Source organism: Mustela nigripes, chromosome 16, assembly GCF_022355385.1.
Source record: "Mustela nigripes isolate SB6536 chromosome 16, MUSNIG.SB6536, whole genome shotgun sequence".
NCBI classification, from domain to species: domain Eukaryota; kingdom Metazoa; phylum Chordata; class Mammalia; order Carnivora; family Mustelidae; genus Mustela; species Mustela nigripes.
The window spans coordinates 5,465,416-5,492,001 of NC_081572.1; the positions used below are offsets into that span (position 1 = coordinate 5,465,416).

At 55.0% G+C, this 26,586-nt stretch overlaps 3 protein-coding genes across 5 annotated transcripts in view; 1 reads left to right on the top strand and 2 right to left on the bottom strand.

Annotated features, from left to right (window-relative positions):
- The window catches only part of RECQL5 (RecQ like helicase 5), a 37,360-nt gene that overhangs the window by 7,916 nt on the left and 2,858 nt on the right, over window positions 1–26,586 (top strand). Inside the window, exons 8-15 of one of the 3 annotated variants that reach the window (XM_059378468.1) lie at window positions 7,442–7,521; window positions 24,920–25,138; window positions 25,388–25,487; window positions 25,608–25,644; window positions 25,766–25,824; window positions 25,912–25,985; window positions 26,114–26,188; window positions 26,351–26,444. In XM_059378468.1, coding sequence (XP_059234451.1) covers window positions 7,442–7,521; window positions 24,920–25,138; window positions 25,388–25,487; window positions 25,608–25,644; window positions 25,766–25,824; window positions 25,912–25,985; window positions 26,114–26,188; window positions 26,351–26,444 — 738 coding nt within the window. Of the gene's footprint in view, window positions 1–7,441; window positions 7,522–24,919; window positions 25,139–25,387; window positions 25,488–25,607; window positions 25,645–25,765; window positions 25,825–25,911; window positions 25,986–26,113; window positions 26,216–26,350; window positions 26,445–26,586 lie in introns of those variants that run through there. The other 2 variants (XM_059378470.1, XM_059378469.1) reach the window with 2 other exon arrangements.
- SMIM6 (small integral membrane protein 6) lies at window positions 7,528–10,273 on the bottom strand. Its single transcript, XM_059380126.1, has 2 exons — window positions 10,223–10,273; window positions 7,528–10,106 (listed from the first exon to the last, which is right to left on the bottom strand). Exons 1-2 carry the CDS (start codon window positions 10,271–10,273, stop codon window positions 9,918–9,920), a joined length of 240 nt encoding a protein of 79 aa, XP_059236109.1. The 3' UTR covers window positions 7,528–9,917.
- Window positions 15,260–22,816, bottom strand: SMIM5 (small integral membrane protein 5). The gene is made up of 3 exons (XM_059378471.1): window positions 22,279–22,816; window positions 16,258–16,468; window positions 15,260–15,836 (listed from the first exon to the last, which is right to left on the bottom strand). The coding sequence occupies exons 2-3, from the start codon at window positions 16,382–16,384 to the stop codon at window positions 15,739–15,741; spliced, it is 225 nt and encodes a 74-aa protein (XP_059234454.1). The 5' UTR covers window positions 16,385–16,468; window positions 22,279–22,816; the 3' UTR covers window positions 15,260–15,738.

A 26,586-nucleotide genomic window follows, 5' to 3' on the forward strand; every position in this document is an offset into this window, starting at 1 on the left:
AAGAAAACCTGGTAAGGTGGCTGAATAAAGGGAAATATTTTATTTTTTATTTAGTTTTAATTTATATTTTTTTCAAGATTTTATTTATTCATTTGACAGACAGAGATCACAAGTAGGCAGAGAGGCAGGCAGAGAGAGAGAGAAGAAGCAGGCTCCCCGCCGAGCAGAGAGTCCGATGTGGGGCTCGATCCCAGGACCCTGAGACCACGACCTGAGCCAAAAGCAGACACCCAACTGACCGAGCCACCCAGGCACCGATAAGGAAAATATTTTAAAAAGCCTAACTTTTCTCCACATGACCATGAATACCTAGGAATGGAAAGGAAAAAAATATTTAAGAATAAAACTTATAGAATATCTAGGCATAAACGTTACTGCCTTTAAAGAGACGTAAAAAAAAAAAAACAAACATTCTCCCCAGTTGGTTTTAACATGCAGCCAGGCATGAGAACTACTGATTTAGATCAAGAAAATGAATATCTTGTGGAAAGCTCTGAGTAGGTACAAAAACTGAGTGGGAAGACGTAAAACTGTCAGTTCACCTCAGAGTTCATATAAATGAAGTTCCGGTTGAAATCCCAAAAGACCTCTCCCAGGGAGTGGAATCTTAGAACTTATGTGAAAGAATAAGTGCCCAAGAACAGCCGGAAAAAGTCCGAGCGGGAAGAACGGTGAAGAGGGCGAGCTCGACCCGGTGTCAGAGTGTCCTGGGGTGTTGCCGTCCCCAGATCCTTGTACAACAGCCATAAGCAGTGGCCCAGACAAGGGAATTAAAATTAGGCCCAGATCATATGAGAGTTTAATATGGATGAAGCCAGACCTCAATTTAATGGAAAAATGAAGGCAGTGTCTGAGAGGTGGTGCAGGCATCCTTCTGGAACAAGGGGAGAGTACCCCGTTTGGCGCTTTATATATAGAAGACAGATTGAGGACCTACATGTAAAAAACAATGTCTTGCAAGACATTTTATTCCAATGTATAACCTAGGGCTTGAAATAGTTTTGTAATGCAAATCAGAAATTCAGAAAGCTATCTTTTAAAAAAGTAAGTATTTGAATTAAAGTTCTTGAACTTTTTTGGGGGGGAGGAGGAGAGCAGCGAAGCAAGGTTTATTGCGTGATAGCAAAGTGATCGTACAAAGCTCCCAGGGAGGGAGGGGACCCGGAGAGGGTCACTGCTGGAGTTTCTAAATCTAGGGGTTTTTATAGGCTTGTTGTTGGGCTCTTTTAATCTGATTAATCCTCCCTGGCCTGTCACCCAATCAGATGTTTGTCATCTGTCATATGGGTAGGGTGGAGGGCGCCTTCCAAGGTGGTGTAAAATCCTTTTATTTTTTTATTTTTTTAAAGATTTTATTTATTTGACAGAGATCACAAGTAGGCAGAGAGGCAGGCAGAGAGAGAGAGGGGGAAGCTGGCTCCCTGCTGAGCAGAGACCCCGATTTGGGGCTCGATCCCAGGACCCTGGGATCATGACCTGAACCAAAGGCAGAGGCTTTAACCCACTGAGCCACCCAGGCAACCCTGTAAAATCCTTTTAAAGGTGGTTTCCTCTTCGGGTGGCAGCCCCAAGTTCTTGAACTTTTAAAATCCTGAACCCATGAAAAGAATGTAGGTGGCAAAAGATACCATAAACAAAGCCAGTATATAAACAGCAAATCTAGAAAACTGGTTATGCAGAAGGCAAACCAGAGGTTGAAGTTGAGGGTACATGGAGAGATTTCGATAACTGACGGGAAAAAGCAAAGTATGTGAAAGCAAGTTCCCAGAAAAGCTCGTTCAGACGGCATGTCAAAGACTTTTCAAATTCAGTGGCCATCAGGTGAGTGCAAATTACGGCGGAATGACACACATGACACACGCACCAAAGGGCTCTAACACTCGTGGCTAGTGAGTACATGCCGGAGAGGACCTGCACTTTGCCTGGAATAGTTGCAGTCTTTTTGTGGGGAAGCATTCTAGCAATATCTATTGCACTTTATATTTTTATTTTTTTAAAGATATTTGAGGGGTGCCTGGGTGGTTCAGTCATTAAGCGTCTGCTTCTGGCTCAGGTCCTGATCCCAGGGTCCTGAGATCGAGCCCCGAATCGGGCTCCCTGCTTAGTAGGAAGCCGGCTCCTCCCTCTCCCACTCCCCCTGCTTGTATTCCCTCTCTCGCCATCTCTCTCTCTGTCAAATAAATACATTTTAAAAATCTTAAAAAAAAAAAAAAGATAATTAAGAGAGAGCAAGAGCTGGGGGAGGGGCAGAGAGAGAGGGATAAGGAGACTGTGTGCTGAGAGCAGAGCCCACTGCGGGGCTTGATGCCAGGACCCTGAGATCAAGAGTCAGATGCTCAACCTACTGAACCATCCAGGCTCACCCCTGTTCTGCTTTAATATACAGGTACCCTTTTCCCCAGATACTGTATTTCTGGGACTGAATCACCTGGAATAAAAAAGCTCATGTGCTGGAGGGGCTGTGTGGTAAAATTGGTCACGGGGACTGACACTGGAACAACTAAACACTTGGCCACGAGCAGGGATAAAATTACAGCACGTGCTCACCAGGGGGCTGGTAGGCATAACTGAGTGCCCGAGGGCTCTTCTCTTGCTTTTTGAAAAAGAAATTATGTTTATTAATGTGTGACATTAGAGATTTGTTTATTCCCTGTCTGCTCTGTTGAAATGTAAGTTCCACGAGAGCAGGGACCTCTTGTTTCCTATGGATCTGTGATGGCCAGAGCAGTGCCCGGAATATAGTAAATGCGTAATGGTGTTTTTGAACGGGTAGGGGACGTGAGTACAAGTTGTGATGGGGAAGGAAGGGGCCTTGTGTGGACCTGGTATTTGCCAGGAACAAAGAGCACCTATTACCTGATTCCCTCCACCTTTTTTTTTTTAAACTGGTCCCTTTTATCTGAAATTCAAATTAGACAAAAGATTTTGGTGAGGTGATGAAGTATAGTGTGTTTATTTAAAACTTACACAGTGGAAAAAAAAAAAAAAACTTACACAGTGAGTTATAAGAGCTCACGCTAGGCTTATCAGGAAGACACGTGAGACAGAGAAGATCCAGAGCCTCCAGAGAGGTATGTGGAGGGCTGGGAGCCAGAACAGCAATAGTTTTCTTTGTCATAATATCAGAAAGGAGAAACAATGAAGCAGTGCCTTCCAATTCTAGATAAACCGTTTCCAACCTAGAATTTCCAACCCAGCCAGCCAGTTAAGTTTGAGGCAGTTTAAAGACATTTACAGCTTCCGCTTTGCTAAGCAGAGGTTGGATGTCGGAAGTGTTGGTCTTTACAGGCTCTGGGAGCAGAAGGGCGTTGGTGGTGGCAGCAGGGCGGTAGACCGAAGTGCTCATGTTCTCCCAGCTGTGCAGGGATTTAATCGCCATGTCCAGTGAAGGGCAAAGATCAGGCCTACCAAGAAGTACCCCCAGTGCTCAACGTCCAGTGTTTTCCCCTTGTTTGGCCGGTCACAGAGTCAGGAATTCAAAGAGGCCTTCATCACGATGGGTCAGAACAGAGAGGGTTTCACTGACAAGGAAGATTTTGTGATATGCTTGTCTCCCCGGGGAGGAGTCCAGCTGGTGGGTATCTGGATGCACTGTGATGAATGAGCTTCCGGGCCCATAGATTTCACCGTGTTTCTCACTGTTTGGCGAAAAGCTAAGTGACACAGATCGGAAGATGTCCTCAGAAATGCTTTTGCTTGCTTTGATGGAGAAGCAGCAGGCACCTTCCGGGGAGATTTCCTGAGAGCCACAGACAGCCGGCTTACAGGAAGTGGGTGAGCTGCGCAGAGAAGCGTCTGGAAAGGGAAATTTCAGTTTGTGTGCCTCCGTAGACATGGAGCAAGACAAATGACTGAAAAGAAGTTCAGATTCCAGCCAGACGTTCCAACCACTGGGGTATTTCTGAGACTCTCTTAGACTCTGTTGCATGCTCTTAGCTTTGCAGCTTTTGTCTGTCTTTTTTTTTTTTTTTTTTTAAGATTTTATTTATTTACTTGAGAGAGATCACAAGTAGGCAGAGAGGCAGGCAGAGAGAGAGAGGAGGAAGCAGGCTCCCTGCCGAGCAGAGAGCCCGATGCGGGACTCAATCCCAGGACCCTGAGATCATGACCTGAGCCGAAGGCAGCGGCTTAACCCACTGAGCCACCCAGGCACCCAGCTTTTGTCTTTCTCGTGTTGATTCTCAGCCAATTGGGGCATGTGTGTCTCTGTAATCACAGGAGGGGGCACTTTTTAAGATTTTCAGAATAGAAAATAGGGCAGTTTGGGGTGTCTGGGTGGCTCAGTGGGGTTAAGCCTCTGCCTTCGGCTCAGGTCACGGTCTCAGGATCCTGGGATCGAGCCCCGCATAGGGCTCTCTGCTCAGTGGGGAGCCCGCTTCCCCCCTTCTCTCTCTGCCTACTTGTGATCTCTGTCTGTCAAATAAATAAAATCTTAAAAAAAAAAAATAGGGCAGTTTAACTTACCAGCCCCCGCCCCCCAAATAATTGCAGTCTACAGAGAGTCAATATGGTTTTTCAGAGAAAGTTATTTACTCAGTTTTTTTTTAATATAATTAAACTTTATGGTTAAAAAAAAGACATTTTAGACGCAAGATATCAAGAAACTCCCTCCTGTGGAGAAGGTACTGAAGAATGTCCCCCATGAGGGCGGTAGTAATAAGTAAGGGGAAGATAGAGATCTGACTTGAGTCAGGCAAAGGAATGTCCTGGGCACCATGGAAGGTTCGTCTCAGCTGTGCGCCAGGCCCAGGGAGGGGCAGTTCAAGTTGAACCAGGGGGACAGAAGGGTGCAGGGGGAGGTTTCTAAAAATATAAGTGGAACCTGCCATGTTTGGCCCCTGTTGACATGAATTTTTCATTATATCACAGCATTTGGGGATGAAGTAATAATACACTAGAATTTTTTTTGAAGATTTTATTTTTTTATTTGACAGATCACAAGTAGGCAGGGAAGCAGAGACAGAGAGGAGGAAGCAGGCTTCCCACTGAACAGAGAGCCCAGTGTGGGGCTTGATCCCAGGACCCTGAGACCATGACTTGGGCTGAAGGCAGAGGCTCAACCTACTGAGCCACCCAGGCACCCCTGAAATACACTAAAATTTAAGTGAAAAACAAAAACCAGCAATTAATTTTGGGAGAACAAAGTTGTATAAGAAAGGATATGTGATCATAAGAAATGTAGAAAAGTAGCCACATGGTTTAGCCCTGAATGTTTCCTCACCATAAGGAGAATTACGATTTCAGAAGAAATTGTGATATAAACAGATTGGCAGAATGAGGGCAGAGAGAGAAGGTGTATTTATGTGTGTTTAGGAGGTGGGGATGATTCATTCACCTTCTAGAAGCAGAAGGTCAGTAGATGAGATCTCAGGTATCAGTGTCTGTTATATTTTCATTCCTTTTCTGTATTGTTTTCTGTATTTTTTATTTTGCTCAGCCACCATATAGTACAGCATTAGTTTTTGGTGTAGCACTCAGTGATTCATTAGTTCCGTATCACACCCAGTGCTCATCACAGCATGTGCCCTCAATACCCATCACCCTGTTACTCCCCGCCCTCTGCCTCTGAAACCCTCAGTTTGTTTCCCAGGGTCCACAGGCTCTCATGGTTCGTCTCCCTCTCTGATTGCCTCCTTCAGATTTCCCTCCCTTCCCCGATGGTCCTCTGTTCTGTTGCTTATGTTTTACATGTGAGGGAAACCATATGGTAATTGTCTTTCTCTGCTTGACTGATTCACTTAAGTATAGTCCCCTCCAGTTCCTCCACACCAGTGTAAATGGTGGGTGTTCATCCTTGTTGATGGCTGAGTAATACTCCACTGTGTATGGGGACCACATCTTCTTTATCCATTCATCTGTTGAAGGGCATCTCGGCTCCTTCTACAGTTTGGCTATTGTGGACATTGTTGCTATGAACATTGGGGTACATGTGCCCCTTCTTTTCACTACATCTGTATCTTTAGCATAAGTACCTAGTAGTGCAATTGCTGGGCCATAGGTTAGCTGTTTTTTAATGTCTTGAGAAACCTCTACACTATTTTCTTTTTTCTTTTCTTTTTTTTTTTAAAAGATTATTTATTTATTTATTTATTTGACAGACAGAGATCACAAGTAGGCAGAGAGGCAGGCAGAGAGAGAGGAGGAAGCAGGCTCCCTGCTGAGCAGAGAGCCCGATGCGGGACTCGATCCCAGGACCCTGAGATCATGACCTGAGCCGAAGGCAGCGGCTTAACCCACTGAGCCACCCAGGCGCCCTACACTATTTTCCAGAGTGGCTGCACCAGCTTGCATTCCCACCAGCGTTGTAAGAGGCTTCCCCTTTCTCCGCATCCTCGCCAACATTTGTTGTTTCCTTTTTCTGTATTTTTAAATATTTCACAATTTTTTGAAACTTCGACAAAGACATGTACAAAAATGCAAATAATGCATCCCAGCACTCAGAAGAAATCACTGCTCACATTGTAGTATGTATCCTGTAAACACAGAGGTTTGTGTGTTCCTGCAAATCCAAGACACTGGCGCGTATATTTACTATTAAATTAGCCATATGATATTAGGGGACCTGGCTGGCTTAGTTGGTGGAGGACTCTTGATCTCAAAGTTGTAAGTTTAAGCCCCATGTTGGGTGTAGAGATTACTTAAAAGTAAAATCTTTTTTTTTTTTTTTAAAGATTTTATTTATTTATTTGACAGAAATTACAAGTATACTGAGAGGCAGGCAGAGAGAGAAGGAAGCAGGCTCCCTGCTGAGCAGAGAGCCCGATGCGGGACTCGATCCCAGGACCCTGAGATCATGACCTGAGCCGAAGGCAGCGGCTTAACCCACTGAGCCACCCAGGCGCCCCTAAAAGTAAAATCTTAAAGGAAACAATGGATCATATTATATAGGGCTCCCAAATGCCAGTCCCTGGGTCCTTGGCATGAGAATCACCTGAGCAGCCTTTTGAAAATAAACTCCCCAAAGCTCTTGTTCTAGAAAGTTAAATTCAGTAGTCTGGGTATGGGCCCCAGCTCACTTTTTGAAAGTTATCCATGTGGGGTATGTCTGATTCGCTGAGTCAGTACAGCAGGTAATCCTTGAGCTTGGGGTTGTTAGTTCAAGCCCCTTGTTGGGTGTGGATGTTGCTTGGGGGAAAAAAAAAAGTCTTTAAAAATATAAAATAAGGCAACCCCTTCAGGTCCCCGCCGTCCCTGGGAGCTTTGTACTATCATTTTGCTATCACCCAATAAACCTTGCTTTCCTATCCACCAAAAAAAATAAACAAAATTTAAAAGTAAAAAAATAAAGTTATTCAGGTGATTCTGATGCATGGTTTGGGGACACCATTTTATACATGGCTTGCTTGCTGTCATTTGGTATTCTTGTCCCTCATCATCGTTTAGGCTGCAAGGTAATTGAACTATACCAGACTTTTGCTAAGTGGGCTTTTCTTGTCTCCAGGAAAAGAGAGGGAACAAAGCGTCTGATAAAGCTGCTGTCCTGGCCTTTGATGCCCTGGTGACCTTCTGTGAAGAACTGGGGTGAGTGACTTATTTCATATGTGCAGCACCGTGTTAGTGAGGTCTTCCCTCCGCCAGCACCTGCCAGTGAACCAGCTGATGCAGGACCACTGTTGGGCAATCAGGGCGTGCTCCCTGCCGAAGGCTCCCGTGTGGCGCGTTTCCCATCAGGCAGCCTGGACGTCAGTATCCTCGCCAGGAAGGCCCCAGAAACTAGCAGTGTGAAGACATTCAGTCTTTTGGTGGGTCGTCCATCTACCCCACTCCACCCACTTCCGGAGTAGCTGGTCCCATAGGTGACCTCTCATGAGTCACGTGGTCGGTTCTGACCCATGAGCCTTGTGGTGGTCACTTGACACTGAGCTGGACCACTGGCTTCAGCTGAGTAGGAGTCACTTTTATCCTGGACCCAAAAAGAGCCGCTTGACCTACCTTATCTCTTGCGGGTGAATAATAAGCTTGGAGAGAAGTCAGCTTTTCTCATGTAACACCAGCCTGCCTACTTGGAATCCACTTCTCTGTTTTATCTGTCTGTGCTGGTGGCAGAGGCTTGACTGAGCCTGCTGGCTGCTCAGTAGCAGGCAGGTTGTGGCAGGACAGGTTCAGGACATGAGGGACAGCCTGGATGATTCTGGACAAGCTGGAAGCATTTTGCATGCATGTGGCCCTTTGGTCTAAAAAAACTCACCTTCGCCAGACCCCATTGAACAACACTGTGAGGTTGATGAAGCAGAAGTGATTGCTTCAGACTTAGAGATGAATAGGCTTATCCCGAGAGAGGTCACGGTCACCATGCTCACAGTAGACAGACACCGCCAATCCTGGGTCTCCCGAGTTTTAGTGACTGAGCATTTCATATACACGTACCATCTTGGTTTTCGCACAACTGGATTTTTGAAGCCTGGAGCAGAGTAAGTAGACAGACCTGGTACCTAGCGGATGTTTGGAGCGCTCCTCTAGAAACTGCGGTACTTATGTGGGCCATGTGTTTTGATTCCCACCCCCTCCTCACTGATGATTTGGTGGCTCCTCTGAGACTGAGTCTCTGGTCTGGTCTGTGTGGCTCGGCCATACCCAGCAGAGGTGCTTGGCACCCTTGCCCAGAGCCGTCTTGCTCAGAGCCCTTTTCAGGCACTAGTACTGGGCGTTGTTAAATTAGGCCCTCTCAGGCTGCTGGAGCAAAAGGCTGAGAATGAGAGGGCTGCGTGTCCTTGCTAATTGTCAGGGTCCCTTCTGCTGGAAGTAACCCTGCCAGGTTTTTTTCTGGGATGCGTCTGAGGCTCCGGGGGACTGTCTAAAGGGTTAGCTCTGTTGTATCCCTCTGGGCTGTGGCCAACCAGAAACAGGACAGATCCTGCTAGGGGCCCCTGCCTTCATTTCTCCTGCGTCCTGCTGAGGAGCTGGGGCTTCTCTGTGCTTCCGGGGGTCTCGGCATCAACGGGCCTTCTGTTGTGCCACGTGCAGCCTCATCTCTCCTACCTCGTGTGCTACATGCGAGGGTTCCAGATTCCAGGACTGCCTGGGGTAGAAAAAAACCACTGTTGTGGCTGAATGTGAAAGTGCTCTTTGGGTAAAAAAGAAAATGTTTCTTTATGGCGTAAATGGTGTATCGCCTGTTCCCCACCAAATATTTGCTGTTTTTCTAAGAATAGTCCCGGTTTGTGGTTTAGTGGAAGCAGCTGTTTGCTAAGGGAGGGCACCTGGCAGCCAGGGCCAGGCCCGTATGGTGGCTTTGGCAGAGGCAGGTGCGTTTACAAAGATGGTGTTGTAGGACGGTCTGGGGTGCGTGGGAGCTGTGGGACCCTGTGAGGGATACCTGGGCATCTCTGGGACCAGTGGCATAGACACTCAGGTCAGTATGGATGCGGTCAAGGCCGGGCATCCAGTGGTGGTCCTCTCTTCTCCACGTGCAGCTGTGTTCTCTGAGCCGTGGCCATGACAAGCATTTGTTCACTCTGGGGCGGTGCTCTCCATCTTTGAGCGTTAAAAAGAACGGTCATTAGGTTGAAACAACTTCCATCTTTGAGGCTTCTGTACCTTGTCTGAGATAGAACAGCCTAATGTTTGGGCCACAGCTGAATTGGGCGCTGTTGTCTGGGGACTGTGGTCTGGGGGAGCCGACAGCCCTCCTGTCTATCCGTTCGTTTGGTCATTTATTCATTCATTGATTTATTCATCCAGCAAATATTGTTTGAAATGGACTGCGCACCCGGCACGTTGGGTATGGGGTTACAGTGGTGAGCAGAGAGTGGGTTCAGCGGGGAAGACAGGCACTTATCAGATAATCACATTTGTTAATTAGTTAATTACACTAACACATATGTATAATTTGCAGACTCTTAAAAGGGCTTTGAAGAAAAGGTCCATGGTGTTTGAGAGTTGACAGGTGGGGCATTCTTGGCCCCCAGAAAGTCAGGTCATGACTCTTCATACCGGCTGACCTTCCCCAGTGGAGGGAGCAAACCAAACACGATGGCAAACACGATGAGAAACAGGATCATGGTGATGAATAAGCTGATCACTGCCAGGCCCCCCTGGTCCCACGGATTCTGCCAGAAATCATCATTCCACATGAGCTTCCGGTTTGTCAGTTTGCCCACGTGAACCTGGAAGAGAGGGGATGGAGGCCCTGAGTGCCGGGGCCTCTCCCAGGCCCTGTCGCAGGCGCTGCTGTCCACCCCCAACTTGATCCTCTGGAGCCGTCTCAGAGCAGCTGGCCCACCTCTGCAGGGACCTCGGGCTTGACGCCCTGGTGTGAACAGGAGCTCCCCATCGCTGAGATCGACTCAGCTCGAATCTAAAACGCACTGCTACAGATCCTTGCTGTTTCCCCTGCCTCCACTGCCAGACATTTGGGAAGCATTTTGAGAGATAAGCATCGGAGTCGAGGAGTGGACTGACTCCAGCTGAGGCCTGGGTAAGCTAGCTCCCCTGGAGGCAGCTGGAAACAAGTAGGTGGTCTCAAAGCAGCTCAGGCGGGCAGGCTGCGGGCCGGTGGCCAGTTGAGGGGAGTAGCGGCGAGAAGGAAGGAGTCACTACCTGATTCTGCTGGTAACACTCCCGAGTCCGACGGGCGGGCCGGTCAGGCTAATCCTGCGGGCCCACACTTTGGGGGCCCGAGCCACACCCTGACTCAAAGCAGCAGCTGTTGGGAGGAAAAGGTGTCGGCATGGCCAAGTGGCCCTGACCGGACCTCATCGCTGTCACGGGAGCGGACAAAGGTGGGCTAGGGCCTGTTGCCCAGCAACTGCCTTCCCCTTCTGCCTTTCATACTTACCCCTGAAGCTGTGTTCTGTCCCTTTTGTGATGTCGTTGTGGGGGCTGCTCAGGGTACGGATGCTCAGGCGTCCTCGCCGAGAGAACTCAGGCTTGGGGTGAGGCGGGGAAGGACACTGGATCCGGGACCCTTGCCTCGGGCCACCAGTCTGCCTCTCCTCTGTCTGGCTGCCAGCCTGTGGACTGGGAGGTCCCGGCCAGAGCGCAGGAAGCCCCGGGCTGGAGCCGCACCTGGGCTGCTCTCTTCCTGCGGTGCTGGGGGCCTGGTGAATGGTTAACTAGCCCCAGCTGGCGCCTCCTGGAACGAGTTTCTTTGTGGAGGTGTTTATCACCGTCGAGGCCCCAGAGTCCTGCGGAGGCTACCTTCTCCCTAGTGCCTCTGCCAGCCTCTCAGCTGCTTCACGTGGTCGGTTCGTACCCACTGGTGTGATAGGGCAGGGAGGAAGCAGAAATGGAAACCTGGAGACCACCATGTATTCCTTACAAGTTAGGATTCAAGTGCCTGGTGTGGCCAGGAACCACACTGGGTGCCTCATGTCCATTGTGACCCAAGGGAGGCAGGCCTTGCCCACCCGGAATTCAACTCTGTCGTGCTGGTCCTCAGCCCTGCTCCTTAGAATCATCTGGGCCCTGCCTGGTATCACTTAGCTCAGTCCCTGAGCAGTCAGAGGAGCCTCGTGCTCTGTAAAGCTGGCGGGGCGATGCTAACCTGCAGCCGGGGTTGGAGGACGTGCATGATGAGCGAGTTCAGTGAAGTCCGTAACTGTCCTGGGCTCACCTGATGTTTCGAGTTTCCCTCCGTAAAACCTCCTGACGCGTGCCCTTGGCTGCTGAATGCTCCCAGCCAACAGGCCGGTCTCTAGCACAGCCGCCTACTTCCTCCGTCGTGAAGTTGGATACTTATCAGGAGTCAGCTGTTTGTTCCCAAACCTGTTTGTGGCACTTGTCCTTGTTATTGTAATGACATAGTCACACTTAATGTTACATAAAAGTGTGGAGCAACAGGAATCCCCGAAACCCCAGTTCTGCAGCTGGGGAGCAGGCACGGGAGTGAAGCAACTTACCCAAGGTCATCCAGCTGAGAAGTAACCTGGGGGGCGGGGGGGCGGGTTTAAACCCAGTTGTGGGGCTCTGCTGCAGGCTGAGCACTGCTCTGTGCTGCCCCTCAAGGGGGTAGGGGGGGGGGGGGGGGAGTTGTTTATAAGCACCTGTGACTACTTTGGAATGACTTTGGAATCACTCAATATGTCTTTCAAAACAGATGTGGCAAGACAACTGGAAACATTTTGCAAAAATCCAGGATTTCACATGTTGATTTCTTTGTGGATGTCTTTAAGTTCTTGTTCTGCTTTATAGTTACCACAGTTAGCAAAAAGCCAATATAGGAACTCTCTGGCCAGCAAACCCCACACTCGGAGGAAAGGCCTTGGCCCTACGGCAGACAGACTGGCCAAGGAATGTGCACGTGTGTGTTTCCATTTAAAACGAGATGTGGGGGGAATCTTTTGGGTCGTGTACACAAAAGGGTCTTGAACCGACTTTTTTAATTAATTGCTGACCCTGACCAGAAAATTCTACAGAAATGATTCTCATGAAGGGAAGAGGTGGAGAATACTGTTGGTGTGTGTGGTGTAGCCTGGCCTGGGGGCTGAGGGGATCCCTCAGCGTGAGGGTAGGTTGAGGCAGGAAGACCATGGAAGGCGTAGGACTAGGGCACAGTGTTTCATGGCAGGCAGCCGGTCCTGAGGACAGTGAGGAAACTACTTTTGAGAACAAAATTATTTTGTTCTCAGTTTTTTGGTCTGGAAGTTGTGTTACCCATGGGCAACTATGTCGTGAAGATTTTTACTATAGGTTGCCCTTGAATTTAATGCTTGAGAATACAGATTTAGGAGAAAGAGTGTTTTATGTGCTCTCTACCAGGTCTTGCTAATGAAATTTCTTGCACCCGTGACTCTGTGGTGGTTTTTGGTAAGTCCTAAAAGCCGGGAAAATGCACGAATCTTAAGTGTGGACCTTTGGAGGAAGTGAGAGGCTCCTGTGGAGGTGAGGCCAGAGTCCGCCGACCTGACGAGGCTGGGAAGTCAGTGCAGCGGTGTGCGCAGGCAGACTTGGGGGTGGCTTATTCCAGGGGGCCTGGTGGCAGGAATGGAGACTGTGATGGCCAGATGCCCTTTGGGGCGCAGACAGCCTGCTGGCCTCCCCTTCCGTGGCCACTGTTGCTGCACCTCTGTTTGTCCTTTCCCACAGTACGGGGTCTTGCTGCTTCCTCTTCCTGCCTCTTCCAGAGAAGCCCTGTCCTGGGAGTGTGCGGGGCTGCCCTCGTGCTGGAGCCAACCTGACTTGTTGAGCTGAGTGGGACTGAAGCCTGCCCAGGAGTGCCGTGGGGAGCCTTTAGTGGTGGGGCTCAGCGTGGGCCGGTTTGCTGCCAAGTGGGGAGGAGTCAGCCTTCCCAGCAGCGCCGGGATGGCATCTTACTGGGGCTCCGCAGTTAGGAGGAGGAGAATGCCAGAGAAACGGCCCGTGGTCCCCACCTCTTGGCAGCCAGACCACGGAGCCAGACTCTGCCAGCAAGGAGGGACAGCCTCTGCTGCCCTCAGGAAGGGCCATTCTTTAGTACCGATGGGAACTTGCTGACGGGAGAGTCACAAGGGGACTGGACTGCCCCACTGTTGTCCTTCCTGGGGCCCCTCCAGCTGTTGGGGCCCTCCCACCTGCCCTGTTTTCCTTCTGGGAGGGAGACCTAGTTGGGCCCCACCCTAGCTCTGACCTCTTGGGCTCCACCCTCTCAGAGGGAGGTGATTTTCAGAAGGTTTGGGGTGTGGGATCTAAGGTTGGTTGATGGAGGATAATGGGGTGCGAGCCTTATCCGCATTGCAGCTGGGAAGCCTCGGGGCCTGGGCGTGGTGAGCAGTGGTGAGCAGGGGCTCTGTGGATGGGTGGGCTGGGCCCGGAGGCTGACTCTGCCACTTTTAGCTGGTTGAATTTAGGGGAGTGACCTAGTGTCTCCTAACGCTCAACTTCGTCATCTCTTAAATAGGGATAATAATGGTACCCATGGCACTGAGGCTGCTGTGATCGCACAAAATCACCTGCATCAGAATGCTTTAGGCTTGGGGCGCCTGCGTGGCTTGGTCAGTTAAGGTCATGCTCTTGGGGTCCTGGGATTGAACCTCACATCAGGCTCTCTGCTCAGCGGGGAGCCTGCTTCTCCCTCTCTCTCTGCTCTCCCTCACTTTCTCAAATAAAATGCATTTTTTAAAAATTGCTTTAGGCAGTGGCCGAGCACACATAAGCCCTCAGGGAAGTTTAGCCAACTTGATCATCACCCGAGACCTTCACCATCCTCCTCATTAGCACTGTTATTCTGAATCCTGTTCTTGTGGGGAGGTTACAGCCTGGCTCTTGAATTTCTTTTCTTTTGTGTGGAAGGACTTCCTCTCTGGGTCTTCAACCTAAACCAAACCCGTCAGACAAGTCAGTGGACACCAGGAAGTGAAACCAGCCCGAGTTTCTCACACCTGCCTGTCAGCCGGAGATGGAGGGGAGCGGGGAGAAGGGCCTGGCATCCCTGATCCACTCTGTTTTCTGGGTAGACTGGGCTCCACCCCAGTGGCTCTGGCGGACCAGTAGGGATGGAGGGAGAGGTACCATGGAGAGCTTTTTGGTCACCCCCTTCCCCATTCCTGGTTTGGTAGCTCTACCTGGGCTGTTCCTGTGGAAGAGAGAGAAAACTGAACGGAGGGAGACTGTGGTGGTACATTGCGGCGGGGCCAATCTTTAAAATGGGTCCACGTTGCTGTTGCTTAGAGGGGCGGGCGGACAGTGGCGATGGCTCATCCCTCCACATGCCCAGCACTGTTCCAAGCGCTTGCTGTAGGTCATCTCAGTTTCTCACAAGCTCACCCCAGAGGGTAGCTGCCGGGGTTAGCAGAGTCTCAGAGGGCAGGGAATGTGGCGTGGGGAGGTCGAATCACTAACGGGCACTCACGCAGCCGGGGAGTGGTAGCGTGAGGATTGGCACCCGGACAGCCCGGCACACGATGTGGAGAGGACCGAGGGGTCAGGATGCAGGTTACGGACCACAGTAGGGGCCTGACCTCTTTTCTCTGACTCCAGAAGTGTGGGAAGACCCGGTGGCCTGAGCCCACTGGTGTGGGGTGTGCCGGCTACAGTAACTGGTGGCGGAAGCTGTGGGGTGGCATTCCTGAGCCCAGCACCCAGGCAGGCGCTACCCCGTCACGGCAGCGGGGGCCTCTGGAGCTGGAGCTCAGCAGCAGCTGGTGCCGACGGGACTTCCACCCTCGCCCTTCCCCTGCTCCCTCTTGCGTGGCATTCCTGCCTGCTTGTGTGTTTTTGCAGCTTTCCCGGACACAGGGAGTGCGGAGGCCTGGGCAGGACAGTCACCGGCCACACCCCTGGGATCCTGGCGCTTTGCCCTTCAGAAGCACAGTGCCCAGGCCAGGGAGTCTGATGCCGCAGAAACACATAACCAGAAAGCTTTTACTGGGAAAGAAACGGGCAAATACCGGAGCAGACCGACGCCACCGCTCTGGTGGGAAGCTCGGGATCCAGTCGCTAGTTCACAAAGCCCCTCTTTGGCGTGGAGGCCCTGAGGGCCAGCTCCCCACAGGTGCGGGCTGTTCTCCGTCCGAGTCTGGGAACCCTGCTTCTGTGTTTTGTTAAAAGGTGCAGATTGGGAAAGTTCCAGTTCATGTTTACTCTGTGTTTGAAACAGTTGACTCATCCTCGGCCCCCCGGGATTCACCGGCAGGTCAGAGTTTGGGGGCTGTACCAGCGCTTGTTTCCTTGGTGCGGCTGCAGGTGGCGGGTTCCCCGGCAGGGCCGGAGCTCGGGCCACGGGATCGCGGTCTGGTGGCCTGCGGGCCGCAGGGCCAGGTGGCACCTGGGATCATGGCTTCGGCAGCCTCCTCTCCAGGGTCTCGTCCTCATCCCCGTCCCTCACGGTGGGGTCATGGGCCGCACTTGGACCTTCCTGCCTCTGCGCTCGGGGCAGCAGCAGCAGCAGCAGGCTATCAGCAGCAGCAGCAGCACGGTAGCTGGGGAGGAGGAGACAGAAGCAGAGGGCTCTCAGAGAGAAAACACACACCCGACTTCTAAAGAAACCCCTCCGGAGGTGTGCCAGCTCATTGCCCAAAGATAGTCTGGTGAGAGGTGTTGGGGGTCCCCTTGCCGGCCACTGGGCCCAACTTCCCTATCATGCCGCCTCTGCTGCCCACAGCTTCGCTCCCTCCATCCCTCGTTGGGATGCGGGGCTGCCTCTGGGCCCAGGTTCCAGCACCACCCCATCACCGAAGCAGCTTGTGGAGGATTAGGGCAGTCCCTTGGCGCTCCCCCAAGGACATCCACTTCTCCTCTGTCTGGGGGACACCTAGCCAGCCCTCTGGCCAGCACCAAGGTCTCACCCGGATGCCAGAAACATCCGGGGACACTGGGGAGAAAGCGAGAGCCCCAGCTTACCTGTGAAAAGGAGGATGACCGAGAAGGCCACGATCTCCACGGGCTCGGCCTGGGGTAGCCTCTGTAGCTTGAGCAGTAACCTCTCACCCATGGAGCGCATCTCCTGCACAAAGCTGGCAGCTGCCATGGTGCGCCAGGCTCCTGCGGGCTCCCGCTGGCTCCTGCTGGGCGCCTGTCGGGCGTGCTGAGCAATGATGGGGTCCCCACCCACCTGCAGCCCGCAGAACGAGTTAGTCAGGTCTCACCCCTGCACCCCTGCGGCTCCTGAGCAGGGAGGGAGCCTTTGGGGCCCTCCGCCCAGACCCAGCAATGGCCCTCAGCCCCCACCCAGCTGATACCACCTGTGGTGGGAGAAGCTGGTGACGGCAGGCAGCCTGAGGCCCCGCCGTGGGGGCTGCCGGGCTCAGCCAGACACAGGGGCAGTCTGTCCGCTCGCCACGGTTGGCCAGGGTTCCTGACTTAGAGGTAGGGTGACTTCACGGTTACATTCCTTTGTCTCAGGCACCACTCCTGGTTTTGCTGGGGGGGCCTTGGGCTGGCATAGCTCCCCTGGTGACCCCTGGGTCCTTCAGGACTTCAGGTGCCTTGCCTGGGTTCTCAGTGGGGAGACTGGGCTTTGGGATTCCAGCCTGGAGCTCTTGGTCCTGTCATATGTGGGGCAGAAGGAGCAGGTTCCTGGAGCAGGCACATGGGGGCTTTTAGCTAGGGTCAGCGCTAACGGGGAGATGGTCTGAGTCCCTTTGGGGCCCCCTGCCTCTCCCACCAGCCCGACTTCTTTACTTATAGGTGTTCTTTGAGGAGGAAGAGATGACATTGTGTCCTTGCAGGTTTACCCAAGGGGGTCCTCTCAGGATACGATCAGGCGTCCCAGTGCTGGTTTACCAGCCCCTCCCCTGCTGGCTCAAACCAGGAGAGTCCCCTCTGCCCCACCCCCTGCCCCAGGTATGTGGCAGCTCAGCCCTCTGCCCCCTGAGAGCCTTTTCCTAAGGGTGCCGGCAGGGTGCAGGGCAAGGTCCAGGCTGAGCCTGAGTGGGAGCACACTCTACCTCAGTGTCTTTCCCCTTCAGTGGACATGAGGGACCCAGTAGCTCTTCAGACATGGACCAGGGACAGCCTGTGCCAACCAGCCTGAACTTGTTCACCTAAGGCGGCTCTGATCCCAGAGAGGGTAACAGGTGTCAGGGGCTCATGCCAGACCTGTAGATCTAATTACTGTCACTTCATCCTGGGCTATGGCCAGGTGGTTCTCAGATGGCTGCAGTCTTGGAAGCTGGTCACTGCTGGGACTTCCGTCACAGTAGAGCCGTCTTAGAACTGCCTTGAAGGTCTTCTGCTTGAACTCTCTACCCCGTTCCTGGCCCCGTGCACTCCTTCTGGCTTGCAGCCTTCGCCTGAGCCCAAGCCCCTCTCGGTGAGATGGGGCGGGGGGGGGGTCCCACCTGCTATGACAGCCTGCCCTCTTCCCTCTTGGAACAGTGCTGATCTTTGGAAGGTGGGACCTCCTCCTGACCTTGCTGGTCCCGCCTGTGTTCACATAGGACACTTGTACCCCTCTTCTGCCTCGTGGGCCTTCGGGTCCTGGATGGCAGCTGGCGGGTGTATCCCACGTCCCCTCTTCTGCAGGGTAACTGTCCTCATTCGGTCAGCTGCCCCACAGGGAATGTTGTTCTGATGCCAGCTGACTCCTTCCTGCTTCCGTGACATGGACACGTCTCTGTCTCTCTGAGTCTGTTTCTTTTCCTCATTTTATGTGAGAGGAGATGTCCATCTTTCAAGGCTGTTGGATTGATTCCTGGGAGCACAGCGGCGGCCAGCGCAGGTCCTGGCACACATGGGGGCCCCACATGTGATTCCCCTCGGGTAGGGGGTTTGGCCACCATCGGAGCATCGAGGAAGCCTTTGGGGGCAGTCGTACCCCCTTGTATCCTGGCAGGTAGGGCATCTGTCTGGGGACCTTCCTCTGTGTCCCGCATTCCTAGGATGTCTGGTGTGTGAGGTGAAGGCAGGCGGTGGGGCAGGCTGGAGCCAGGAGCTGTGGTGTAAGTCCCCTCAAGGGTAGCGGGCAGCCGGTGGGTCACTGGGGGATTAGCGGGTTTCCTATCGGAAGTGGGCGGCTTCTGGAGTTAGATCCTCCTGTCTTCTCTTATGCCCCACCCTGGGGTCAGCATGTTTCTGCAAAGGAGATCAAGATCCTGGTTTCCAAGTGTCCTAAAGGGCACGGGATCCCAGAATGCCACAGATCTTCTAGCCCTGCTTCCCTTGCTATACGGGGAACAGCTGGGATAGTAAGTGGTTCCTCTGTGGTTACGCAGAGGGACCGGGAGCCTGGGCCCCCTACTGCCCCATGCTGGCTCTCGTGGAAGCCTGTCCTAGGCGGCCTGCCCTCTGGCTGGCAGGGTAGGTCAGCTCCCAATGCGGCCTGCTGAGGGCACTGCCCATGCACTAAGGCCCGGTGCCGAGACCAGGGCCCCAGAGCCTTTTGGCAGTAGGTGTGCCCTGCGTAACCAGCGCAGTTCCACACTCGTGAGTCTGGAGCACTGCGTTTATCCAGGCACCTCACCCCCACGCTGGGGCCACACCTGTTCTTTGAGAACCACAGGGGACTCGTCATCAAAAGGCCAGATCTTGTCTGTCTGCCTCTGGTTCACCAAACTCCTCCCCAAGCATAGGGCCCCTCTCCTCTGGTCACACTGAACAAGCCCCGGCCCCTCCCGCTCTGACCAGGGAAGTGGGTTTGCATCAGGAGGGTGGTGGTCTCATTCTGGAGCCTCTCTGGATATCCCCAGTTCCCGTGTTCCCAGGAGTGCAGCAGCCCGCCTGCTGGTCTCATTCCTAGAGGAGGGAACGGAGGTGCCCGGCAAAGCCCCGGAGGAGACTTCGCACAGGGCTCAGGACTTGGGCACCATTTCTCCTCCCCTCTTCGTCTCCGTGTGGTCTGGCTCCTTCAGCCTGATTGGCCCCGCGCCTGCATTGCCTAATGTAGCCATCAGAGACTCCTTGAAAGAGGAAGCGGGTGGAGGCCAGCTGGGCCAGGGCGGCGCTTTCACTCGGGTTTCCAGGTCCAAAGACCCGGGGAGGGGTTGTGGAGGGGGAAGCCTCCGCTTGTGAGCAAGAGGGAACGTGGAGCCCCGCCGGTCTGAGGGGTGTGATCTCCAGAGCAGCGAGGACCCGGGTTGGGCCAAGGCTACTCTGCTGTGCAGAAAGGTGGGCTTCACTGGTCAGAAGCTTCAGCTCTGAAGTTGGACGTCTTCCGAGCGTTGTGACGTCAGGATGCTGCAGCGTCTGACCCAGGGGACCTGTGCTGCTCCAGGAGGAATGCCGGTCCACACCCGGGGGAGGCTGTGGCTGGGGCTGTGGATGGCATTGTGTCTTTGTGCCCCGGGCCTCTGGTGAGCTGATTTAACAAGCCGTACCAGCCCCTAGGGTCTTGCCCCGGGCTGCGCCCTGATTCTTTCTGGGCTGTGATCAGGAACGGGGCCACTGGACACCTGAGGTTCTGCCCCAAAGACTGACAGGGAACCCCCTTTGTTTTTCCAGTTGACGTGCTGCCATTTCCACCCTGGTCTTGAGCAGAATAAACCTTAGTGGGGACCGTGGGAGCTGGAGGGACCTTGTTCTCATAAGAGGGAGGAGACACATTCCAGCAGGTCACAGGCGCTCTTCCCAGTGGGCTATTTAAAGCGAGGCTGGGGCCTGCCTGATGCCTGGTGCCCGATATAACCAGCCGTCGTCAAGTGACCATGCCGTCTGTTCCCCGGCCGTTGCTCTGTAGGGCGCCCCGGTCTGTAAGTGTTCCCAGCTGTGACCTGGGGAGTGGAGGTGCTCTGAGGCTGGCTGCTGCTTGTCCCTTTTACTTTCACAGGTTTGGAGGGAGGAAGACAGGGAAGCCCAGAGCAGGTACCGATGATCGCGTATATCTTTCTGGTCTGTCTCAAGAAGATAGGAAGGTCATCCATTCTCCTTCCCAAACTGCTTCCTGCCAGCGAACCAGGGAAATCGGAGTACATCCCAGCCCTGTGCTCCGAAGTGCCTTGGTTGGAGGCGGCCAAAGCAAGTGGTTCCCACGGCCCCAGGAAGGGAGAGCAACCTTGGCTGCCTGCATGGCCCTTCTTGGAGCCTTTGGAGGGTGCACCACGGCTGCAGTGGGCGCACATGGAGGGAGAAGTGAGGCGGGCAGAGGTGAAAGCGGGCAGAGCTGGAGGGACCAGAAAACGTTCCTTTGTGTGGCATCTTCTGGCACAGAGGACCTTGTGACGGAGCAGGCAGGCATCCTGCAGGCTTGACAGCTGCCACTGGGCACTGAAGCTTCCCTGTTTCCTCCTGGCAAAACCGATACTCCAACCCCAGAGGCCCGTTGTGAAGGAGAGCAGGCAGCAGACCGGCCTGGGCGTGACTGATAAGTGGCGTACTGACAGCTCTGGGCCCCTGTCATTTTGTCGTGGTGGCTTATAGCCAGCCACTCTTGCCCCACCGGGCCCTGTTTTGTTTGGGAAACAGCCCTGATGAGGCAAACCCATGGTTGTGGCAGATTTGCAGGGTCCAGAAGCCTGACCACGAAGGCGGAGGTGTCCACTGGACACTGCGTCAAGCCTTCAGACGATGCCCTTTTCTGCCTTGGCTCCAAGTTGCTTTGGGGAGTAGACATTTGAACCCAGAGTAGTCCTGCTTCCCTAACCTCATGGGTTTTCCAGGACTAGAGGAGGCCTTCCTGCTGCTGGTGGTGGTACCCCCAGACCAAGGAGCTAGGCATCACCCCCCTATTCCAGCTCAGCGCCTGTGTGCAGGGGACCCCGACCACCCATGTGCTGCGCCTGCAGGGACTCTGCTCCCCACCCACCTGCCTTACAGACCCCAGCCAGCAGGGGTAGCCCCAGGCGCACCACCGCGCCCTCCCCTTTCCCAGCCCTGCCTGCTGCCTCCAGCACAGAACCGGCGCTTGGCCCCTCTCTGCCATGCCTGGCCCATCGGCGCGGGGCTTTCAGTCTCCTCAGCCGCCAACCCTGGCCAAGTCCCACCGCCCCTGAAGAGCCAAGAACGCTTGGACTGCTCCCTGATTTCCACTTTTCCCTGGATTGTTGTTTTTCTTTCTAAGTAGATACTAGCCTGTTTGCTTTGGGGGAAACATCTGGGGGGCGGGGAAGAGAGACTTTAACCCTAGCGTGGGGACAGGGAGGCCAGAAGAACGGGCAGCCTCGGTTCATGGGGCCCTGCCCAAGGGGGCTGCTCCTGGTGCTGCTCGAAGAGCCATTTTGGGCTCAGCGTTCCAGTGACCCGGCAGAGCGCCGAATGCCAGGCGGGTCCTCCGCCGGCCTCAGCACCATCGCCCTCATCCCACCCACCCTGGGTTTAGAGTCAGGCCCTCGTGCTTCCGGTGCAGCATTCACGAAGGTTTGGGAGCTCACGGGATTCCAGTTGGGCCCAGGGAGGAGTACCCGGCTTTAACTCTGAGCTGAGAACACCTGGCAGTGAGCGGGCCAAGCCCCTCACAAGAGGTGGCGGCTGCCACGCTGATGCAGGACACAGATAGGCAGAGCTACTGCGGGTCCCACCACATCCTGGGGGGCACGAACTGGCGGGGCAGACTCTGCCCCGAGCCACCTCCACGGGGAGAAAGCAGGCACACCCAGGGCTCTGCATTGATCCTGGGGAAAAGGGAGGCTCCGTGAGCAAGCAGCCGTCCTCCCCGGAGCCAGGACAGCCAAATCCCCTGTTTAAGCCCCCTGAATAGAACAGGCTTTAACTTGCCGAGTAAGCAGGCACTCGGGGCCCCTCTGCCTGCTTAGCAAGCAGGGAGGAAAGCACTTGGAGCAGAGAGCTGCAGCCTCGGCCCGTGTCCCTGCCGTACCGGGCTGCCAGCAGTAGAAGGGAGAGCCCACGTTTAAACAGGCTGTCCAGAGACCATGACCATGTTGTACCCCCGTGAGCCTCTCTGTTCGCGGTAGACGGTGGCTCTCCACCCTCGGGGCAGGAGACCCTGGCCGCGCACCCCCACTCCTCTCATCCATGGCTGGCACCACTCACCTAGGAACTCAGATCCCGGGGAGCCCAGCAGCCTCCTGGGCCTGTCCTCAGCCCAGCCACCACCTCTTCCTTCCTTCTCAAATGCCTCTTTCCTGACCCGCTGCTGGGCGCCTTCCTCAGAGCGTGTGGAACTCCTGGCTGGTGACAGCCAGCTGCTTCAGCTTTTCTGTTGTTGGTCGTCCTGGAGATCCAAGTGTCAAATTACACGGGGCGGCCACCAAAGTGAGGGAGGCAGTGCCACCTCTGCCCCTGCCCAGGCGAAGGAATCCCTGCTGGGCCCTTGGGGGGATGGCTGGCGCTGCCCTGCCTCTGGGAGGTCTGGCTGGGCGAGAGCCGCCTCTTCTGTTCCTCCTCTTCCTCTCTCTCCCTCCTGGCGGGTGTGTGCTGAGCCAACGTGGGCTGGGCCTGGGCTGGGAGGTGATAAAACAGGAGGTCGGCGCTCTTGTTCCCTGGCAGAGATGCCCTCTGGGAGGCTTCACCTGAGCGGCTGAGTTGGGGGGGAGACCCCACAGCGCTCCCAGCTCTTGGGCCCCCTCCCTCCCCTCAGGAGTACTTTGGCCCCATCCCCCCAAACCCCCCCTCTGGCGACTCCCCAGCCGGTCCCACCCTTTGGCCCCTTCCAAGAAAGAAAGTGAAGAGTGGGGGAGCCGCCGGCCCACCCACAAATCCAGCCCTCTGGGGAGGCATCTTGGGAAAGAACTTGGGGGTGACTTGAGAGTAGCCTGCTTGCCTGGGGGTGCAGGGGGAGGTGCCTGGTGCCTGGTGTTCCCCAACCCCGGGAGGAGGGAGGACCCTGCTGATGTCTTTCCGAAGCGTGTTTGCTGGTGTTGGCCGGGGCCGTCTCTGCATGCCTGGCCCTGGCCAGCAGGGCCGGGCTCCGGAGCTCAGAGGCTGGCAGGGCCCTTTGACATTTGGTTGGTTGTACCACCCCAGCAGCCCGGGCTGTGCCTGGAGCGGGACAGGAGCCGACTCCAGCCCGCATCTGTGCGCTCTCAATGGGGCCCTTTGAGTGTGAGCACAAAACCCCAGTGAGTCCGGGCTTGAGGGAGGGTGGGGGGAAGGAAGCCGACCGTGTAGCCACACCACTTGGATGCCAGAGGCTGGACAGGCGGCCACTGTGCAGATACACAGACTGGCCATGGAGGGAGTCCCTCGGTGATTTAGGAGCGGCCGGAACAGTGCCCTCTGGTGGCCGCCCGGGCCCCTGTGCCGTCCCCTGCCACTGGAAGCTGCATTCTCTTTTTTTTTTTTTTTTTTTTTTAAAAAGTTTTTTTTTTTTTATTTGACAGAGAGAAATCACAAGTAGGCAGAGAGGCAGGCAGAGAGAGAGAGAGGAGGAAGCAGGCTCCCTGCTGAGCAGAGAGCCCGATGCGGGACTCGATCCCAGGACCTTGAGATCATGACCTGAGCCGAAGGCAGCGGCTTAACCACTGAGCCACCCAGGCGCCCGGAAGCTGCATTCTCAAACGAGGCAGCCAGACCCCACTTCCTAGGGCCTGTGGAATCATCCGCTCTTGCTTCAGTTCCTGCCCCTCAGGGCCTCAGCTCGTCAAAGTGTTTCTTGAAGTTCTAGGCGGTGCTCACGTTGAGCGGCGTTCTGGTTAGAGAGTGACACCCCCTTTTCTCGTCCCCAGGATGTGGCACCTGGACAGCCCTGCCTCTGCCGCCCTGTCTCTCAGGCTCCCCTACCCTGTGCCACATTCCCGTGGCAGGACTGGCCCTTGGCGAGGGTCCTGGGAGATCTGTGGCTCCTCCAGGGGCCTACAGCTGCCCCAGGGACCAACTGTGCCCCCATCCTGGGAGTCGTAAGAGAGACAGCTGCAGTCTGGTACGGACCGCAGCAAGGGGGTGTGGCAGGGTTGAGGCCCCGGAAGATGGATGAGACTCCTTCCCGGGCTGGTCTTCCCACTGCCCTCAACAGTGAGCAGCGTACAGTGCCAGCTCGCAGAGCTGCTGGTTTCTGCTCTCAGGCAGTCCCCCAGCTCCGGGCTACATATGCGGGCAGTCTTCTTGGGGACAAAGAAGGTCCACAAGAGATAGAAGTAGGGCAGAGTGCCGAGGCGGGGGTAGGGCCACCTCCGTCCCCCGCCTCCGAGAAAGAGTCATAAAGAGGGCTCACCATACGCCGGGTGCCGTCCATGGTGCCTCGGGGCACCATCTCCCCCAGTCCTGCTCGGCCAGGGGAGCCAGTGCTCTTCCTGCACCGTTTGACAGGCCAGAATGTGTGGGCTTTGAGCCATCCAGTGCTTCCCCTAAAGAGGAGGCCTCAGCAGCAGAGTCAGTGTCTGTACCCAGGGCTGAAGCTGCTTCTGGGGCACCCCGCCGCCAGAGGGCACGGTAGAGGGCAGGAGGCCAGGACCTAGAGGAGCAACCTGTAGCAAAGCAGGACAGAATAGAGACCACACCCTGGCTCCACTGGGTATGTTCTATGACCTTGAGAAAGCTCCTTCATCTCATTCTTGTCATCTGTAAAATGGGTGACCAAATGATGCCTTTCCAGGCTCGGACAGCATGAGGTGTGTGAGATACTGAGTGTGGAACCCACATGTAGGGCTCATCAGCCAGAGTGTAGGGAGTGGGGGATGAACGCTGGCCTGCCTGAGTCCCTCACCCCTGACCTCTGCTGTGCTGCCTCTGCCAGGTGCCGCCATGCTGCCATTGCCAAGTACTTCGGGGATGCGCTCCCTGCCTGCACCAAGGGCTGTGACCACTGCCGGGACCCTGTGGCCCTGCGGAAGCAGCTGGAGGCCTTGGAGCACAGAAGCAGTTGGAACAAGACTTGCATCGGGCCTTCTCAGGGGAATGGCTTTGACCCTGAGCTGTATGAAGGAGGCCGCCGGGGCTATGGGGGCTTCAGCAGGTGAGGGGCTGTGAAGTCAGGGGCCCCCAGCCTGCAGCAGATAGGCCAGCATCCTCCCCCTCGTGCCAAGGCCAGACCAGAGGCACCGCAGTGCCATCGTCCATTCCCTGTTCCCGTGGACCGTGTCGGAGCCCGGAGCCTGGTGTTCCTCCTTCCTGCCGGGCTGTCGGAGACAATAGCGCCACACCGGAGAAGTGTGCCGGGAGAACAGAGCCCAGGCCCAGGGCTGACACCTAGCCTGTCCCCTAGGTACGATGAAGGTTCTGGAGGCAGTGGGGACGAGGGCAGAGACGAGGCCCACAAGCGGGAGTGGAGTCTCTTCTACCAGAAGCAGATGAGCCTACGCAAGGTGAAGGGGATGGGGGCCTGGGACCCCCGTTCACAGTCGCTCGGCCCCTACCCTGGTGCTGGAGGGGGCCTGTCCTAGAGTTGGGCAAGATGCCTCATAGTCCCTTCCTGCATCTTCCAGGGCAAAGACTCCAAGACAGAAGAATTTGTGCCTCCAGGTCAGTACAGAAATGTCCCTGGGGGCTTTGGGGCTATTCTTAGGGTATAGATGTCTCATTGGGGGCTGGGGACTCCAGAAAGCAGAGGTAGAGTGGAAGGACCCACCTCTCTTCCCCCCAGATGAGGACTGTCCCCTGAAAGAGGCTTCTAGCAGGAAGATCCCCCGCCTCACTGTGAAGGTAAGCGGTGGACAGCGCCTCACACCGGCCCCCGCGCCTGCTTCCCCAACCCTGGGCTTGAGTGACCAACTTCCCTCCCTTGTGTAGGCCCGGGAGCACTGCCTGGGGCTTCTGGAGGAGGCTCTGAGCGGTAACCACCAGGCCACAGGTCCCACCCATGGGTGAGTGACCCGGGTCAGAGGGGCCAGAGAGGCTTCCCTAAACCCCTATTCCTTGTAGACCACGAGAACCCCCATCCCTCCTGGCTTGTTTGGGCCCCTCCCCCAGATCGTGACCCTCCTCCTCCCAGTGGTTGCAGATCTCGCGGTCCCGGCGCGGGGGCAGGCTTCACCAGGACCGAGGGGCTGCCAGGGCCTGCTGAACAGTAAGCCCCAGGGTGCCTGGGGTCCAGGTGGGAATCCCTGTGCCCAAGGTCATGCCCGCCAGGCCCTGAAGTCCTCTCAAGGGACCCCAGGGAGAATCCCAGGAGCTCCACAGAGAGAGGGCTCAGGCCCGCCTGATGCCTCATGTTCGTTCCTACCCTCAGACCTGATCTCCAGGCCCAGGCTGTGGAGCTGGAACATGCCATGTTCCGAAATGCCAAGGCGGCCAACCTGTACAAGGCCAGCGTGCTGAAGAAGGTGAGTGCCGGGCAGGGCATGCTTCGGGGCTGGGGTGGGAGAGACGGCCCCTCCTACCTCCCAGGCTGTCGGCCTGCCCCCTACCAGGAGGCCACTTACACAAGGGCAGCCTGACCTCCCTTCTTGGCCAGCTGGAGGTGTT